Source organism: Ixodes scapularis, unplaced genomic scaffold, assembly GCF_016920785.2.
Source record: "Ixodes scapularis isolate PalLabHiFi unplaced genomic scaffold, ASM1692078v2 PGA_scaffold3__209_contigs__length_174095766, whole genome shotgun sequence".
NCBI lineage: Eukaryota > Metazoa > Arthropoda > Arachnida > Ixodida > Ixodidae > Ixodes > Ixodes scapularis.
In genome coordinates this window covers 51,450,032-51,468,781 of record NW_024609868.1, presented here as the reverse complement: position 1 = coordinate 51,468,781, position 18,750 = coordinate 51,450,032, and the positions used below count along the sequence as shown (strand labels likewise).

The following is an 18,750-nucleotide window of genomic DNA, read 5'->3' as shown; positions in this document are numbered from 1 at the left end:
GTAGATGCCCTGTACCGGTAGTTGACTTTGCAGCTATGCGATTGCTGCGCCATTTGCGCCCAACTGCGCCAAAGGGCTTACCCTACTTCATCCTGCTACCTTTAGCCCAAAATATGAGAAAGTTGTGCCTACATTGCGCCAAAAGTTAATTTCGATTCATAAATACTGAAAATATAACGGCGCAGACCTCGCCACACGTCCGCATTGTTACGGTAGGCTTGTACGAATTTTCAGAACTTTCTAGTATAGCTGTAAATGATGTACTGTTCCAGTCAATCTCTCTGTCAGTGTCGAACACCGCAGTACTCGGAAATTCAGCAATTTCTCTTATTTTTGTAGTCTCCTTTGGCAGGTCCAGTTAGCTTTGTTCTGGTCTCATTGTGCTCTTGTGTACTGCAGTGAAGCGACAAGGCTGACGAGCAGCCAGAAAGGAGGAAACACTTCCTCAATTCCTCCTTTTCATTTGAGAAAGAAGGAAAGCCTCCTTCTTTTTCTCAGAGACCCGCTTTTGCGGGGAGAGAAGAGGGGGGAAGGGAGAGAAGAAAACTGGGAACAGATTTCCTTGCTTCTGTAGGTCGGCCATTAAGGTGGGTCTGCCTCTGACGTGCGGCAACACTGGTTTATGCTGCAGTTTAGAAATTTAGCCAGTGCAGTACCGCTACTAGCTTGGGGTCTTTAACGGGCATCATGCACTAGCAATAAATGACCGTTTGCCTGTACGATGCCCATCCAAACCGAAACGGACGGGTGTGGGGATTGAGCGTGAGCTTTTGCTCCACGTGCTCCGAGCTGCGATGCGCCAACACGCTTGCCCCCCGATGCCCCTGCCCTGTAAACACTATAAAATGTCACGAAAACCCACCGTTTTTCATATATCGCTGCGTGTGCCGGTTTGTTCGATGGATAGAAATACAGCTGCCAATTTTTTTCCTTTCATTCACTTTCTTCTAAACCAAACAGGTGGCACCATGACGCCCGAGTTGTCTCACAACGTGCCCTACTACCTCAAGTCGCCGGGCTTCCCGAACCAGTACCCACTTAACAGCAACCGCACCTGGACGTTCGAGGGCAAGGGCGTCGGTGGCCTCGTGCTCAGCTTCAGCTCCCTGGACCTGAGGGCTGGCCACTTTCTCTACCTCACGAACGCTAACCAGACCGTGCCCCTCTCGGGCGACAAGCCCCCCAACGACCTTGCGTTGGACAATGCCAAGCTGACGGTGCGCTTTGCCTCCCCCATCACCGCGGGATACGAGAGCGGCTATGGCTTCAATGCCACCCTGCTGCCAGTGGGTGAGTGCCCCTTCTTTCGGGTGGGTGAAGACGGGAGCAGAAAGCGGTAAATGGTAGGCACATCGGTGGTTCCGAGAGAAGGAGAGCAACATGTTTGTTTCGTTGCAACGAGTTGAAGTTGTTTGAGTGCTCGTAGACTTTATTGTTATACGACGCTCAGTGCCGGTGTTTTCCTGCAAAGTGAGCTAGAAAGAACTAGGCATGGAAGGTGATGTTTTCTTGCTTCTTTTTAAAGTGATAGCTTTAAGGAGCTCGTGTCACAGAAAAGACGGCATCTGTGCTGGACGGGAAGATTCTGGTTGGTCGACCGGGTCATGACGTCACATTTACATGACCTCACGTGGGAATTTCAAACAACCCACAACGCTCACATGAAACGTGATGTTACGCGTGGAATGAAAGTGATTAAAACGTGACGTAATGTGAATTAAAGGTTGCAGCATGTCTCAAATGATTTCACTTTATAAATTAATTTATTTGCCTTAAAGAAAAAATTAAAAGAATTTTAGGCGGAGGCGGGATTCAAATTCATAACCCTTCGGTCGCGAACCGGACACGCTATTCGCTAGGTCACGCAGACACATTTGCAAGGCGTGGGTACGAGCGGTGGTTTATATCTAGCTATCAGGTTCCTAGGGAAAAACTTTTTTTTATATTTAAAGTAGCTTAATGAAAATTTCACTGTCTATACGGCTTGATCTCCTCATTCTAAATCTTGTGTTAGTTTCGACAGCTGCTTTTGGCAATGTTCTGCATGCAGTACATATAGGAAATAACCTGTATCATTGGGCACCTGTGGGGCATTGCAACAAGTATGAAAGAGCATTGTAAAATAGGCCAATTTGATCCCTGGAGACCACTGATTGCAAGTAACAACAAGAAAGATGTGTGTAAAATCTTCTTTACTAAAAAAAAAAATTGGAGATAACGAAAATGCCATGTTTAAAGGGCAGACAACTATTTTTTGCGACTTGTATGACTATAGTGATGTACATTGTAACAGAACCTTGACAGTTGTATTCTACACACCCCAGAGTATAAGCTTGCCAAATTTGTTTGGGATGGGACTATGTGAAATACAAAATATCTTGCGCACAAACTTTGGAGATGACTCAAAACAACAAAAAGAGAAAAACACTTTTTAATGTTATCATGAATGTACATTAGTAAAAGAGCAGCCTAGTTAACATGAAATTTGACCGCAATGCATGCCAGGGCCGGTTTGCTGATCTTGCGGCCGCGGCTGTGGCTGCGGCCAAGAGGGATTTTTCTGTCACGTGACCAGCTCGATGGGGACAAGGAAGTACCTAGCGTTCCTGCCTAATGGCGGAGAAATCCGTATCGCTTCAAGCACAAAAGCCTAATTTCGCTCGCAGAAATTGGGCAGAAACTGACTGCAGGGGCTTTCAACTGGAGTCCAATTGACCGCCCCCTTATACTGTAGGAGCGGCAGATAAAGTTACGGCCAGGAAGGGTGAAAATGAGCCAAAATAAAGAAAACACCACTCGAGATGAAAGCGGTGGGAGAATATTTATATACCTCCGCCAGCGCCAGCGTCTCGTGCCTTCTACTGTGGTCGAGAGGTTAGAGCGCCGGTACTTGCGTCGCGGCGTGAAAGTCCCGGGTTCAAATCGCGTCAGTAACTCTTTTTTTTTTTTTCTATTTGACTGCACTCTCACTAAGAATGTAGACAAGGCCATATGAGCTATATAAAATCATTGGGCGGTTAGTTCTGACTCACCAGTTCGTTGTTCATGACCTCGGAAGAGCGCATACATGTCCCTGGCTTCCTTTACCAACTTCCGCCACGCCTCCTGCATCTGCCGTACACTCCGCGGAAAGTTGACAATATCTTCCTATGCCTGTCTCTTCGTTCGCCAGGTAACTGTGCTGCTGAATTTCTCTAAAATTTGTTGTTTCCGTTTTCCAACTGCTCTAATTATTTCCATTTGTTGATCCAAAGTCATTTTAGGTGTTTGCGTTAGAGAGAGGGTTTGCGATGTCGACGCCTGATTCATTTTTGCATTCGGTTGCGATCGTCTGTTATTCTAACTAAAATTCAACAAGTAATGTGCTAATATTACAAAACGATTGCCACAACAAAATGTAAAGGGTAAAAATATACCTTTTATCACATTCCATGCAAGTAAAAGGTATGATCTCTTTTATTTCGGTTTTACTACTTTCTCAGACGTTTGACTTGCTGCCTTACCTGTAGGATTTCGCTCAATCAATGCATCCACAGCTGCTAGTCTTTTTTTCTTTTTGCTTATTTTGCGAAAGTCTTTTTTTTTTAATTGTCACAACTGCAGTTTTTATTAGTACTAAACTGGCGTCTCCTGTTATTGAAAGGAGTCGTAGCAAGAGCGTTGTATATTTAAAAACACATAAAAGTGTAGTTGCTGGGGAAAGGATGCTTGTTTCGGCTCCGTTTGTGTGAAAGCCGTACCGATGCTGTTACCTTGGTTTCCTTTTAATGAACATTATGAAATGATTGTATTAGCGCGTTAACTTGCCTCTTTTTTTTTTTTTTTTTCTTGCCGATGTTTTGATTGAACAGGTGGGACTAACAGTAAACACCGTGTAAGGCGCAGCAGTGCAAATGGATGATTTGTAAAGAGGATCACAGTTAAAAAGTAAGACACGCGCAAATTACAAAAAAACAAAAAAAAGTTCCTAGTGCGATTTGAACCCGAAACTTTCACGCCGTGACGATAAGTACCGGCGCTCTAACCTCTCGACCGCAGTAGAAGGCGCATGACGCCGGCGCAGGCGGAGGCATATGAATATTCTGCCACCGCTTTCATCTCGAGTGGTTTTTTCTTTATTTTGGCTCATTTTCACCCTTCCTGGCCGTAACTTTATCTGCCGCTCCTACAGTATAAGGGGGCGGTCAATTGGACTCCAGTTGAAAGTCCCTGCAGTCAGTTTCTGCGAGCGAAACTAGGCTTTTGTGCTTGAAGCGATATGGATTTATCCACCATTAGGCAGGGACGCTAGGTACTTCCTTGTCCCCATGGAGCTGGTCACGTGACAGAAAAATCCCTCTTGGCCGCAGCCGCAGCCGCGGCTGCAAGATCAGCAAACCGGCCCAGGACTTTGCAAGACGGCACAGAAGTTTAGAACTGTCCCGCACCATATGTGGCTCCACAGTACATGCAACCACTGCCTTGGTGTTCATGGCGCAACTGTCCCGGAAGCTGCCATTTCCGGTCTTGCCACACTTTACTCCACTGACGTTCCCGGCCGCAGAGGCATGCCTCGAAGAATAGGTTGATGAAAGCACGGACGTAGGGCATGCATCATTCTGGCAGGGGGGGATCGGTGGCCGAGTGGGCTAGCGCACACCAGCTCGGAGCACGTGGAGCGAAAGCTCGCGCTGCAGAACCCAGGGATCCTGGGTTCGAGCCCCACCCCTGCCCGTTTCGATCTGGATGAGCATCGTACCGGCGTGCGGTCGTGTATCACTACTGCGTGGTGCACGTTAAAGACCCCAGGCTAGCGGTTCTACTGCACTGGCTAAATTGCTCATCTACAGCTGGGAGACTCGTCGCCCCTGTGAGGCAGACCAAGTTCTAGGCTGTATAAACATACACACAACCCAATTTTTTTTCATTCTGGCAGCACGCACCTCCAGAAAAGATGCCAGTCCCTTTCGCTTAGTGGCCGATTCCTGGACGGCGAGTCTGCGCTTTCTTCGTGTCGAGCATGCCGCGCCAATGACGACAGCTTTTATTGCGCCGATCTCGCACATCGCAGTACCTGCATGCTCATCTCCAGCTCTCTCTCTGCTTTCAAACATCCTGATCTTTTCCAATTCACTAACGAACTCTTCAGCTCTGCCGATGAAATTTGAGCGATCATAGTCGGAAGTGTCGCCCCAACCGAGGTTAGGGTTAGCTGCCGCGGATGAACGTTTTTTCTTTGAAGCTTTCCGCTTGCCCTTTTGGTGACTTCTTTTGAACTTGTGTGTCATCCAAAACTTCTGAGCTCGAAAGTCGCGTTTTTGGTCAACGTCTATCGCAACGAAGGCAGAATGATCGAACAAGTTGGTTCTAATTTCAGGAGCAGCGCGACACTAAAACAGCAAGCGAGCTTCACCACGCAGCACGTTGTTCTCGGCCAATGGCGGGGCCACAATCGCATCACGTGATTTAGAAGGCCAGTGGCGACGCATTTCCAGCGGGAAAAAAAAACATTTATTTCTTGTTATTTACAACCAAAATACGAAACTATTGACGACAGTTTTGGAATGAAAACAACTAGGTCTACGTGCCGAAATAAACATGATGACGGGCGACGCCACGATCCCAAGAAACAAGCGCTTGAAAATGGCTCAGATTTGTGCTGTTTTCCATCGCGAGAAGGGCTTCAAACTCATATTTGACTAGTTCCGCGATGATTTCCAGTCTTGATTTTTTTTTTATACGCAAAAGACGAAGGTTCAAAGATAAAAAAAACACTAAAAAACAAAAAATCACTTTTTTTTTCTTGAAAAAATTGTTTTTTTACTTGCATTTCCCCTTAAAGGGACACTGACAGGGTATTTATGCTCACCGAGGTTTTTAGTTGTACATGACATACGAGAGCCCAACTACCCAGAACAGAATTCACGGCTCGAAATTTGGGTTTCTTTAGGCCCAAAAACCGCTGATCGAGAACTGGCTTGTTTTAGTCGCTCTGACTCTTTTCTGTGGACACGGGCCGTTTTCTAAGGTTTAGACACAATCACCAAATTTAATCAAAGTCGTGGGTCATTCAAGGCCTTCAATATTAAAAATAGAAAAAAAATCTGAAACCCATTTTTTGTGGCTTCTAAAAAGCTGCAAATAGGTTGATTGAAAAAATGAAAGCCGTTTACAACTCCCTGTAACACCGAATTGGAGCGCAGCTCTTGAGGAGGAGGAGGGAAGGGTATTGAGGGTTACCTGTTCTCGGGGGGAGGGGGTCATGTGACCTTGGGGGGTCATGTGACCCCCAGAAAAATTTTTCCGCTAGATTTAGCAGGGCATTTTTTCCGCTAGATTTAGCGGGGAAATTTTTCCGCTAGGTTTAACGGGAAAATTTTTTGGCTAGACTTAGCGGGGAATTTTTTCCGCTAAATCTAGCGGGGAAATTTTTCCTCTAGATTTAGCGGGGAAATTTTTCCGCTACATTTAGCGGGGAATTTTTCCCGCTAGATTTAGCGGGGAAATTTTTCTGCTAGATTTAGCGGGGAAATTTACCCATAATGCACCGCGCAATTACGCCGACGGCGACGCCGCTCAAGCCGGAAACGGGCCCCTAAGAGCTGCGCTCTAAAAAAAAGTTGCACAGAGAACCAGAAGCATTCTGTGCATTCACTGCGTAATTTTCAACATGGCGTCGTTTCGCGTATCGTGGGACTCGCGGCGACAGCGATGACCTCTGCTTCAAAACTGTTGTTCGCAGTATCGACGAATTCAGTCTACCATTGAAAGAGAAATTTGGGACCGATAAAAAGAATTGGTATTCATCCCGTATGACACGCTCGACCATTAAGCTGATTTGCACGAAGACGTCGTCGAGCCGTCGTCCCCTTCTCGTAGCTGAAGACATCGCTCACGCAATCGTCAAGCACGAAGTGCATACTTCAATTTGAATAGGCCCTCGTACGATTTCTTTACTAGGTGCGAATGGGGTCAATGTGTGGTGCTACCCGACCTCGACCCGGGAGTCCTTTTGCTGGAGGAATATCGGCAGCAAATTTTCCAACCTACAGTTAACCGGCTCCACTATTACTAACAAGAGTTCTCCCAGTAGCTCAATAGAATAAGTAAAAAAAAATAAAAAAATCCCAGTAGCTCAGTGAAAAGATCTCAGCTTCACACGCGGGGCGGTCCGGGGTTCAATCCCCAGTGTGGGCGTACCTTTTCTTCTTTTTTTTTTTTTTTTTCAAACATTTTGCAATATTTACATTTCTTTTTTTATATTTATCACTGAAAAAAAAAAAAAAAATGTGGACGAAATGTTGCTGAGTTAAATATGGGATTTCCTTTTTGGCACCTGCGAACTCAATGTAATCACTTTCCACAATGTGCAAGGAGCATATAAATCGGGTAGCTTCCGCCTTCCGAGGTGCCCGTAACTGTTCTACAGGAATTGCAGCCAGCCATTGGTCTCGATCCCATTGATCCTTCGGTGCAGACTTCTGCCGCACAATGCAACTTTTTTCGGACGCAGGACATGTGAGGCAGCTCTTCACGCAACATCTTGGAGGTATTCTTTTCGGAGCTGATCACGAAAATTCACCACGGGCACTCACTACTCATCTCCAACTTCTCAATGTACAAAACAACTCATCTTAAAGCACAGAACAGCGAGCGGAATGAACATAGCTGCAAAGGAATCGCACAACAAACAGTTCCCATCACGTGTATCATCTGCTAAGCACAAAAAAAAAAAAAAAATGGAGGGAAAAAAAAGAAAAAAAAAGCGCACAGTCGGGTGTAGTTACGTGACTTCTGCCCACGCTCTCCTCTCCACTTCTCTGACCTCCGTGCGCGGGTTTCAGTTTCGGTTTTGAGCAGTTGCGTTTTTTGGCTTTAATAAAAATATATGTGACTGTTGCAAAATATTAATTGGGTAGTCTTCCGACACCATAATGAATCGCCTGACAAAAAATGAAAGTTTGTTTTTGGAGGGTATCAGTGTCCCTTTAAGGCAAAGCTTAAGTGTCCTCCTGTAATTTTTGTGTATGCTGTAGGCTGTAATTCTTGTGTATACCGTAGGCTGTAATTTTTGTGTATACATTAAGCTCATGGTAATCAAACCTAAATATTTCATACTTCTGTATAATTAAAAAAAAAATATTCAGAGAACACCTAAGCACTTCTTACGAGTTTTTGAATGCGGAAGCATGAATATCGTTCTTCCGCTCGCTTAGTTCGTCTGTGATGTACTGGCGTGGACGGCCATGTTTCGCTTCTGCCGAGTTTGCGGCGGCCGCCGCCTTAGGCGCCGCCACGTTCCTCGGCGCTGAGAAGAGCAGAAGCGGCCCCAGCCCCCCCCCCCCCCCCCCCCCCCCCCCCGGCAACACCTGACATGAGAGCAGCGGCCGAGCATGCGCTCTCGGGAGATGCACGCCAATGGCTATCTAGGCGCAGTTTTGCTCAGCCAATGAGAGGATGGGCATTTCTTCCGCGCTTTTTCGCGGTTACAGACGCCACCAACTCCACTCCATGGGATAGTTAATTAATGCTTTTGCATTAAAAATCGAAATTTGGGTTGTACCACTACGTTTTAGAGCGCAGCTCTTAGGCGCCCGTTTCCGGCTTGAGCGGCGTCACCGTCGGCGTAACCAAGGTCATCCCAAGGTCACGTGACCCCCTAGGTCACCCCAAGGTCACCTGACCCCTCCCAAGGTCACTTCAAGGTCACGTGACCCCTCCGAGGTCAGGGGGTCCCCTCCCCAAGGTCACGTGACCCCCAAGGCGATCCCCACTTGACACCCCAAGGTCATGTGACCCCCCAGGTCACGCCTCCCCGAGGTTACATGACCCCCCCCCCCCTCCCCGAAGTCACGTGACACTCCCCCCCCCCCCCCCCCCCCCCCCGAGGTCACGTGACCCCCCCCCCCCCGGAGCATATTAAAGAATGAGGGGAGGAGAAGGAGGAGGGGTTTACCCTCCCCTCAGTACCCTTCACTCCTCCTCCTCAAGAGCTGCGCTCCAATTCGGCGTTACAGGGACTTGTAAACGGCTTTCACTCTTTAATGTATTTATAAGGCCCCTTAATTAGAATGGCATTTTCGCGTAATTGATACTTTTTGTTCTCGTGGCCCCGTTGGGCGTGCTTCTTTCCGAGCACCTGTGCGGTACGGAGAAGCAACGCTCACAAAGTTCGCTCCCGTGTGTGTTGCTTCTCTGTAGTGCACCGGTGCTCGGAAAGAAACGTGCTCAACATGGCTTAGGTTCATGTCACAGCAACTGCAGAAGTTGATATGGAAATTGTTGCGTGGCTCCCGTTTTCATCGCTCATGTGTCCCCTGCCTAATAGTCCACAATGGACAACTTTATTGCTTGATAAACAAACTTAATTTTGTTTTGAGGTTTCATGTGCTGTCTAAACAGCCCACAATAAACCAAAATTTTAACTGATTAATAAACTTGCGGCATACCTCCTTATGATTCGTAGGCCTGTGAAGTCTAAATCTTCAAATATCTGCTTTGTACGTGTGGGATTTCGCTACCAACACAGGTACCAATAGAGTAACCAAAGGGTTTTCTCAACAGCGGCGGCGATCTCAAAGGAGACGTCAAACCTAGTAGCGCAGTCCCCACATCTCCGCGGCAATATAGACGACATTTAGGGCTTCATTGACGCGGGTCTCCGTCGGTTACCTCCGTCGGTGGTAACCTCCGTCGGTGCCAATGATCGTCTACCTTGTCTCACTCTCTCGAATATAGCGAAAGAGAAGACACACGTACCAGAGCAAGGGCAGAGTCCAAGAGCATTTATTAACATACTCTTCTAAAAGAACTACAATGTCCCCATCCAAAATGCTCCCCCCCGCGCCGGCAAGGTAAGGAAAGGTCCTTACCTGCCAGATGCGGGGTCCTGGAGAGCCAAGACCGGGAAAGCACTGGAGAAGTCGCCGACACACGTCCTATCTCTTTCGCGGTCATCGGACGAGTCCGTTGACCATAAGTGGCCAAAAACAGATAACAATCTGCGTCTGGCAGGTAAGGACCTTTTCTTACCTTGCCGACGCGGGGGGGCATATTTGGATGGGGACATTGTAGTTCCTTTAGAAGAGTATGTTAATAAATGCTCTTGGACTCTGTCCTTACTCTGGTACGTGTCTCTTCTCTTCCACTCTATTCGAGCGAGGGAGACAAGGTAGACGATCATTGGCACTGACGGAGGTAATTTATCGAACCGACCTGCGGTAATGTAGCCCTAAACGTCGTCTATATTGCCGCGGAGATGTGGGGACCGCGCTACTAGGTTTGACGTCTGCTTTGAGATCGCCGCCGTTGTTGAAATAACCCTTTGGTTACTCTATCGGTACCTGTGTTGGTAGCAAATCCCACATATGTGAAGCCATCTATGGATGGCATCATGATGAATTTTTGATAATTCAATCTTCCGATAATTCAAGCAAAATTTGTGGCTTCGTGGAGATTAAATGAATGAGAGTCAGCTATATTAAGGCATCGCCTGCAATAGTAGCCCATCGGGACCACCCACTTAGACCTCCAATGTTTGTTTGCCCTGTCGTTCCAAAGCGGCCGGAAGGCATGGGACCTTTTGGGTGAGCAGTGCCATGCCGCTGCCCACAATGCTGCGTTTGTGCCATTGTCCTCTGCTAAGTAAATTTACAATGCAAAATTTGAAGAAAAAAAACTTTCAGCCTTTCCACTTTGGTGAATAAGGAAGACCAGTGAAGCTGTTAGTCAGTGTGCTCTTATTTTTTTCCTATTATTTTTAGACATGGCCCACATGGTGGACCAAGAAAAGGGCATCGTGGAGACACCGGCGTACCCGTCTCCAGTGAAAAACGACAGCGTCTTCTTCTGGTCCATAAGTGTTCCGAACCCCGACAAGAGCAAGAGTGCTGTTGCAATCCAGTTCAACATTTCCCTGGGGAAGAATGCTTCTACAACGGTGCAGGACATCTCAGAGTGAGTTGCATTCTTGGTAATTATCCGATTGCATCTTTTGAACATCTTGACAAGTTGGATTTTTCCTTGTTTGTTGGTTGAGAACAAACGGTATTTAGCTATTTCTTGGATGTGCATGTCGTTGCTGCACCCTTCAGCTTACTGGGTTATTCCTGTGTGTTTAATCGAATAACAGAACAACATTCTACTTGTTGCCCAGTCTTTGCTAGTTGGTTCTTGCAGTATGCCATTAGACGGAGATGGAATAAAAGTGCTACCTTCGTGGTACACAGCTTGGGTGGTGACTTTAGCACGGACACGTGCTAAAGTCACCAATCGTGCAGCATGCGCAAGGCTGTGGGTGCGACAACACAGATGATAATCCTATTATCCGTGTTTTCTAACCACCAGCCTTGCGTCTGTTGCACGGATGGTAACTTTAGGGCACCCCCGCACATCACATAGGCTTCATTTTTTTTTCTTTTGTACTAATTTAGCAGTTTTTGTTAATGCTTGCCAAGTTCCTGACTGGAACTATATGTTTATGTTTACCAATTAAAAATCTAATTCAGAAAATTCAGTTAATTATCCTATCCACCATCACGATTAGCCTCCTTGCCATATAACCCACCTGTACAGACCGCATAAGGGTCTGTACAGGTTTCACGCTTTTAAAATAATTTTGCCCGAATTAAAATTAAACATTCCGTTTAAACAATGAACGAGGTTGCTGTTAAGGTTTGACACGAAGAGATGCTTGTACTGCAATTAGAATCCCGTACAAATTGCTTTTATAAACTACCGGTTAAGCAGCCAAACCTCCATCTTCCGTTCCAGGTTCCTGACGGTGTACGATGGCAAGAACAGCTTCCACAGCCCCATCTTTGCCAACTTGACGGGCAAGGACCTGCTCAGCAAGACCGACGTCATCCTGGTCAAGTACGTTGTTCCTGCCATGTCTTCCGGAACTCCGCTACGGATCAACTTCACCACTTACGGTGAGTGACCACGGATCGGTTCTGCAGGTGGGAATTTGAAGCCTCTACGTTGAAATGGCATGAGGGAGCACATTTCGAGGTTTTCATGATGCATGCTGACCATGCTTGTAATACAGAGCAGTGTGAATGCTGTGACTGTGGATCATTATCTTGATTTTGATTTCTTTCCTCATCTGTATACAGGCTGTCCCCTAAAAAAAAATGTAGTGTGTTTTTAAACGTAAAAATAAACTATGCATCGCCAAACGCTCAGTCTCCATGCGGATGTAGAGCTAGCGGTCCAGACCAGATGCCGAAGCGTCGGAACAAACCGTCATCTTATTCGGAAGTTGTAAGTGATATTCGGAAGTTGTGAGTGGTGGCCGACGGAGCCCACAAATACATGGGACTGAATGGTGCAAGCTACTGGGGATGGGCCCCCTTTTCCCATTGAAAATTTCAGAAGATCACTTAAAACTTTTGAATGAGATAGTGGTTAGCTCTGAAACTTGGGCATCTTGTTGTCTGGACTGGTAGCATTACATTCTGGTGAAGATGGAGTGTGCGGCGATGCATACGTTATTTTTGCGATGAACAAAACACTACATATTTAGCGGGGACACGCTGTAGTAAGCTTCACTCCCAGAAATTACATTAACTTTTTTTTTTTTTTTTTTTTAACTAGAGGGTGGTGATTGACAGTAAATGGCACAAACGGACTCTCGTCCCGTCTGCAGTGGATGCAATTCCTTGCGTGACACTACGTATAGCCTCTCCTCTGAGTCATTGTACTTTTATGTTGTGTTAGCAATAGTGAAGCAAAAACAATGTAAGAGAGACCGGAACATCATACCTGTGCACATAATGTTCCGGTATAATAACTCAAATATACAGGGTGTCTTTTTCTAAACTAAATGTATTTACTTGCATAATGAACACACTTCCTTCCCCGAAAAATTGACTCATATTTGGCGGGGGCGTTCATTACGTGGGGTAAAATTTTTGCATACACATTTTGCACAAATGTCATTTTACGTGTCAATATGACCTGGCAGAGTACTGTGGCATGTCTCCCACTGACGGAGGCGTGCCCATGGCTGGTTGCGGGTGCGGCACAGTAATAGTGCTCTAAAAATTGCAAACCATTTTTTAGGGTGCTTTTGGCAGGCCTTTTGCCAAAAAGAAAAAAAAACACCCTACGAAGCTCACTCAGCACAGGGGCAATGCGACCGTTTTTAGGCCTAACCACTTTCACGATATCACTGTTCGAAAGCAGATCACAGACGGCGGCGTGTTTGATGACATCAATGCGTCCAATGGTCGAAGCACGTCCGGGGCTGGGCGATTCCTCGACCCCAACTTCGCTAGGCGTGCGCGCCGCTTGGTTTCACGGTTGATCACTTCAGCAGCCACGTGATGTATCCATTACGAGAGTGGCTTGGCTTGGCTTGACTTGGCCTGGCTGCTTGACAGCAAAAGAAAATTGGCGGGCTTGGTGGCTAGCCGGCTAGCTAAGTTAGACGCAGTTCAAGACTCGCGGAGTCGAAAACTAAGAGTGCATTCATTACGCGAGAAAAAAAAAAAGTCAAAATATTGATGACCGTTGTGGGGGGTGCGTTTATTATGCGAGTTGTACGTTCATTATGTGAGTAAATACGGTAAGAGATGTGTTTAAAAAAACAAAAGCCATGTGGTTTGTGCAGGTGAGTTATACGGCCAGTGGGACATAGTATGGAGGGCTAATTGTAACGATCAGTCGGCTAATAAAGTAAAATTTTTCAACTTTTTAATTAGTGAAAATAGACATGCGGTTCCAATTCCAAACTTGCCGAGTGTCATTGAAAACTACTAAATGAGTAAATTTTAGAAAGACAGTGCGTGAGAACCGCAGTATTGCGCTAGTTACCATTTGTGCAGCAGAAGCAAGGCTACCGATGCGATAACACGCCTGAAGGTTTTTGCCATCTGTTATCATAACCTCAGCCTTGTACCTGTTGCATTAGGGGCACCTTTAGCACACTACTATGCCTCCCACGCACTCAAGGTATTTAAAAAAATTATTGACTTGGTGGTTCTCGATGATGCTCAGGAAGTTTCTAATGGGAACCATATGTCTATTCTCACAGACTAAAAAGTTAATTAACAAATTTTACTTAATCGGTCAACTTATGGTGACAATTGCTGTACAACTCGCGTTCACAAACCGCATTAATGTAGCTTTTGCAGCTTTATTTATTTATTAATATTTTTTTTGCAGTACAGTGTATTTAATTGAGGGTTTTTTAATGTGCATCGAATGCATGTTGACCCGCTTCTTTCGTAGGGACAAGCATTTTGTCGCGTTACTTTTATCTGCCCACGAGGCTGCGCGTTGAACTCAACCTTACAGTTGCGTGAACCTTGCCAAATTCGTCTATTCATCAAGCGACTGAAACATGTCGTCATGCGCACGTTGTACATTCCCAGTTATGGCGCTCTGAAGGATGCAGCAGACACTCCTAAGATGTGTATGAGTTGGCGATTCAACATGCAGAGAAGAGTCAGATTTGCAGTACGAGTCCCATACTTAAAACAATACGAGCACACAGCCTTACGGTTTGCTGTGCACTTGCCCAGAAGTGTTCAAACAAGGCACGCAACAGAGGAACCTGGATTCCTTGGAAAGATGACCGACGACGTCTTTCGGCAAAACGTAGGCTGGGGTTCTTGCGGGACTTTCCATTCCGTCATTAACGACTTGGAAAACTGGGGCAAATAGTGGGGCAATGGCAAGGGCACTGTCGTCTTACGTGTGTCTACGGAAGCTCCAGTTTTGGTGCTTTGACGTCAACACCGTATGACGAGGCATGCCTCACAAAACCGAATGTGGGCTTTGTTCCTCTCTAGTCTGCAACCTGACAGACACGTGCAAGTCTACGGGCATCTGCATCCACGCCGACTGGCGCTGCAACGGCGTCAACGACTGCGGGGACAACTCAGACGAGCTGTCGTGCAGCTACGAGCCAACACCCTCGCCGCCGCCAGCCCCCACCACGCCTGCACCCGAACCAGCGAGGGCCGGAGGTGAGAAGTGCCGTGCGTCTGTGACGGTCTAACTATAGTCACTGGCAAAACTAAACCGGTACGAGTACCGCTTCAGTTGGTCCCGCCTCCGGTGCGAGCTTCCCCATCTTCGACACCACTTTGGCATCAGGCGAGTCTCGAGCTTGCACGCGCAGCCAAGGCACAACGAATGGCAACGAGCTGGAGCTTAGGCCTCCAAAAGAGATGCCCTGTCGTTCTCATCTCGCAAGTTAATAGCGAGTTTTAGTAGATTGTTTCGATGACGATACCCAATAACAGCATAACGCATGCGCAAAGGCATCGACGGAATAACGGGTATTATCGGAGGTATCGGAACGATCTACCAAATATCTCCGCTATGGCCTCTTTCGTTACGTTGCATCTTTCCACACCCCTTTGTAGAAGTTGTCGAGTGCTAAAAGATCCTTCCTTTTTGCGAACCCACACGCGATCCCCGAGTTTTGAGGTCTCGGCGGTTCGAGATTATGTATCAAACATTTTTTTAACACAGTTTTTAACTCTACGAAACGGTCGGTTCGGGGAAGTGGTGACAACCGGGGACAAGTTGGAGCGTAATGTGGGATTCTTGCAAGGAAATCGTTCGTGCAGCCTCGGTGACTGGCACTTTCTGCTGTTTCAGTTTCTGCGGCCGCCTTTGCCGTGACGGTGCTGATTGCCCTGGCCCTGGGAGCGGCGGCGGCCCTCTTCATACCGGTTCTGGTACGGCGGTACCGGGCTTACCGCTACTCGCGGTTCTCCAATGTGGCCGTCTCGGAGTAACGGAATCGCCACTCCCGACGGGGGAAAAAAAAAAAAGAAATGCATTTTTCTAGTTGTGTTCTAGGGCAAGGACGAGTGTCCTCTAAGGTAAGGAGGCAGTGAGCAACTTGTGATAGCTATTTGTTCTTGCTTACTCTTATGGGATGGGTTTTGCAGTTTCTGTGTGAATCTGTTAAAGTGCACAAAAGTTTTTCTTTTAGGTGTAGCAATCTCACAAAATCCTCGTGTTCTCACTTCTTTGGAGGCTTATGCTGTTTTTATCTTATCTGCCCATTCTATGTGTTCGACGGAGTGTTCATCTGGTGTGTTTTTACGTGGAATACACTTGCAAAGAGCAAGCTTTCAGAAAGAATCTTATTTGCTTTGGATGACTGCTGAACAAGGAGATATTGTCTGTACATTCGAGAATAAAAGCATCTTATTGAATAAGGTTGGAGTGCCCTTCTGTTTTTAGAAATATTTTTGTGTGTCGGCTGGGAAGGACTGGAAACTGACAGTTGAGGAACATGCAGCCGAAACAAAACCGTTCCGTAGTATCGTGGGAAACGCAAAAAATGTTGACATGTTTTATAGATAGGGTTCTTTGTTTTTGGAGCTCATTTTTCGTAAAATACGGAGGGTGTTTTTCAGGGTTCATTTTTTGCTAGATATAGAGGGTACATTGGCATTCATTTTTGTTAATTTCCGATACTCCAGGATTCAGTTTTTTTTTACTGTGTCCCCAATTTTTTTTAATTCAAAATGAAAGTAAAGTATGTTTAGACAAAAACATACCCTTAATCCCCCTCTCCTCTCCAGCATTCCTTCTGCCTCTTCCTCCCCAGCCTTTCTTTCCTTCACCCTACCTTCTTGAGCTGTAACTTGTTATATCTTTTGATGCTTTCTATGCACATTTGTTTTGTATTTAATTCTAAGAATAGTCGAGCGAAAAAGATTTATATTGGGCTGAACACGAGTAAAATGAATTGCTCTTCTGAGCAAATCTGATCATTGAGCTTTCTTTTAGTCTTCCACTTTGCTCATCGGTTACATTTCATTTTCTTCACCTCCGATGCACTACATCGGGGGATTCAAAATGATGGGTAATATTCATACACCAATTTAAATTATTTAAATACAAAATATCAGTTAAACAAATATAGCAATTCAATCATATAACAAAATATACATTTACATTCAATGTCAGCAGTTAAACAATTCTATGCACGTTTCTTTAAATGAAATTTCTATCATTACAATATGGTTGGGTAGTGGGTAATAGTCACTAATTTTTTGAGCTACAGTGATATAAATCAAATAAATTGATTTTTCCAGAACTATTTTTTTTTCAGCCTGCCCTAATAAAAACTCGCAGATATTGAAAAATATTTTTGCAACTGCATTTGGCAGTAGTAATTAATTGTCCGACAAGTCATGCAAACAAGTGTTGCTTTAAAAAAATGTAAGTACATACCGTATTTACATGATTGTAATACCTGCGCCACACGGGCAACTCGAATGCCATTTACAACGAATGACATTTGAGCGGACGGCCAATCGGCGCGCGACACTCCGGGCGCAGCGCATTCCACGCGCGACAGATTGCGAGCTGATTCGCCGATCACACAAATGTCATTCGTTGTAAATGGCATTCGAGTTGCCCGTGTGGCACGGGAATAAGTCAACCCCCCCGCATAGCACATCGGCAAAAAAAAAAAAAAAAAGAAACACTTTAGATGTGCATTTTACTGCAAACACGTGAGAACGGCAAAGTATCTGTTTTGAAAGCCCAGCCTCCTACGTGTGATCGATGCCTTCTGGCGTGCTTTGACTGCGCATGCAGTCAAAGCACGCCAGAAGTGAGGTGCTTGAGATGCCCAGGTGTCCTTGAAACTAGGAGGTCCATGCTCGAGGGGACAACTGAAACTGCTCCCTGTCGTTCTCACTCCGTCTGCAACTAGACTACGACTTGTCCGCACTGGTGATGTCAATCCCGCCGTCTTCACTACTACGTTCTCGAAGCATGTTGGCGGCGTCGTCCAACAAACTCTCGCACTTCGTAAATGACAGCATCTTCCATGCTTGCTCGGCGATCGCGTTGCATGTCACGGGTGGGGACTGATTGCACGCTTTTGCAGCGTATGTTGCAAGCCTGACCTCAAGCTCTGGAAGGCATCCCACCTATCCAGACTTTGGCCTGTGGAAGCTTCTTCTTTTGCCGTCACATTTTAAAGATCCCGCGCCATTGCAGGCTCCACTGGAGCATCGCCCGCTCCGACGGGTCGAACTTGTGTCCAACAGCACAGTTGTTGGTTGCTTCTAGGTGAAGAATGGCCATAAACGAGCACCGAAAACCTAAACTGCCCGGATCATGCCTGTCAATACAAACAAAATGTAGTTAGCGCTCCAGCATGATTTCGGCACTCGGACAAATGACGTGTGACCGTGAATTGTGTGCAAAACTAAAGAGAAGGAGAAGCCGCGGGTAGAGCAAGCCGTGAGGCTGTTCCGGTTACGGTGGCTATAGGGGTAGGTGTACCTAGCACTCGGCGTTTATGGGTAGTTCCACGTGCCGCCGCTTCATGACAAAAAAGTGGCATTGTAGCCAGGATACCGGTCCTTTTCTGCTCGAAGGGGCGTGGCGTGAAGCGTCCCGGGGCACGAGGGCGCCTTGTACTCTGCGTGTTCACGCAGGACGCACTTTTACGCTTGGTGCCATTGTGCGCCGCCCGATGGCGCCAGGTGCAGGGTAACAATGCCACCGGCGTCATGAACAAGTGGCATGCTATCGCTTTTCTGTTCGGCACTCCTCCCCTTATAGTCACCATATTCCAGTGGCTTCCGGAGTGGCTCTTACAAGAAGTGCTGCCACCCCCGGAATTCGGGCGCGTTGTGGGCTGTTCACCGCTGTACATTCAGGTCAATTTGCGAATCAATATCAAAATTACTCATTCACGCAAATAAAAAAAAAAAAAAAAATTGTAAAATGAGCGCACAGAATAGTGCAATGCTAGAGGTACAGTCGGCTGAACTCGTA

General features: G+C 46.4%; 1 protein-coding gene across 4 annotated transcripts in view; it reads left to right on the top strand.

Moving 5' to 3' along the window:
- LOC8041872 overlaps positions 1 to 16,160 on the top strand; it is a 43,158-nt gene extending 26,998 nt beyond the window's left edge. For all 4 annotated transcript variants that reach the window (XM_040500997.2, XM_040500996.2, XM_029971685.4 and 1 more), the window contains 5 exons: positions 961 to 1,290; positions 10,743 to 10,935; positions 11,752 to 11,912; positions 14,778 to 14,954; positions 15,595 to 16,160. In XM_040500997.2, the coding sequence (XP_040356931.2) occupies positions 961 to 1,290; positions 10,743 to 10,935; positions 11,752 to 11,912; positions 14,778 to 14,954; positions 15,595 to 15,734 (1,001 nt within the window). In that variant the 3' untranslated portion in view covers positions 15,735 to 16,160. The remainder of the gene's footprint in view (positions 1 to 960; positions 1,291 to 10,742; positions 10,936 to 11,751; positions 11,913 to 14,777; positions 14,955 to 15,594) is intronic.
- The last annotated feature ends 2,590 nt before the right edge of the window (positions 16,161 to 18,750 follow it).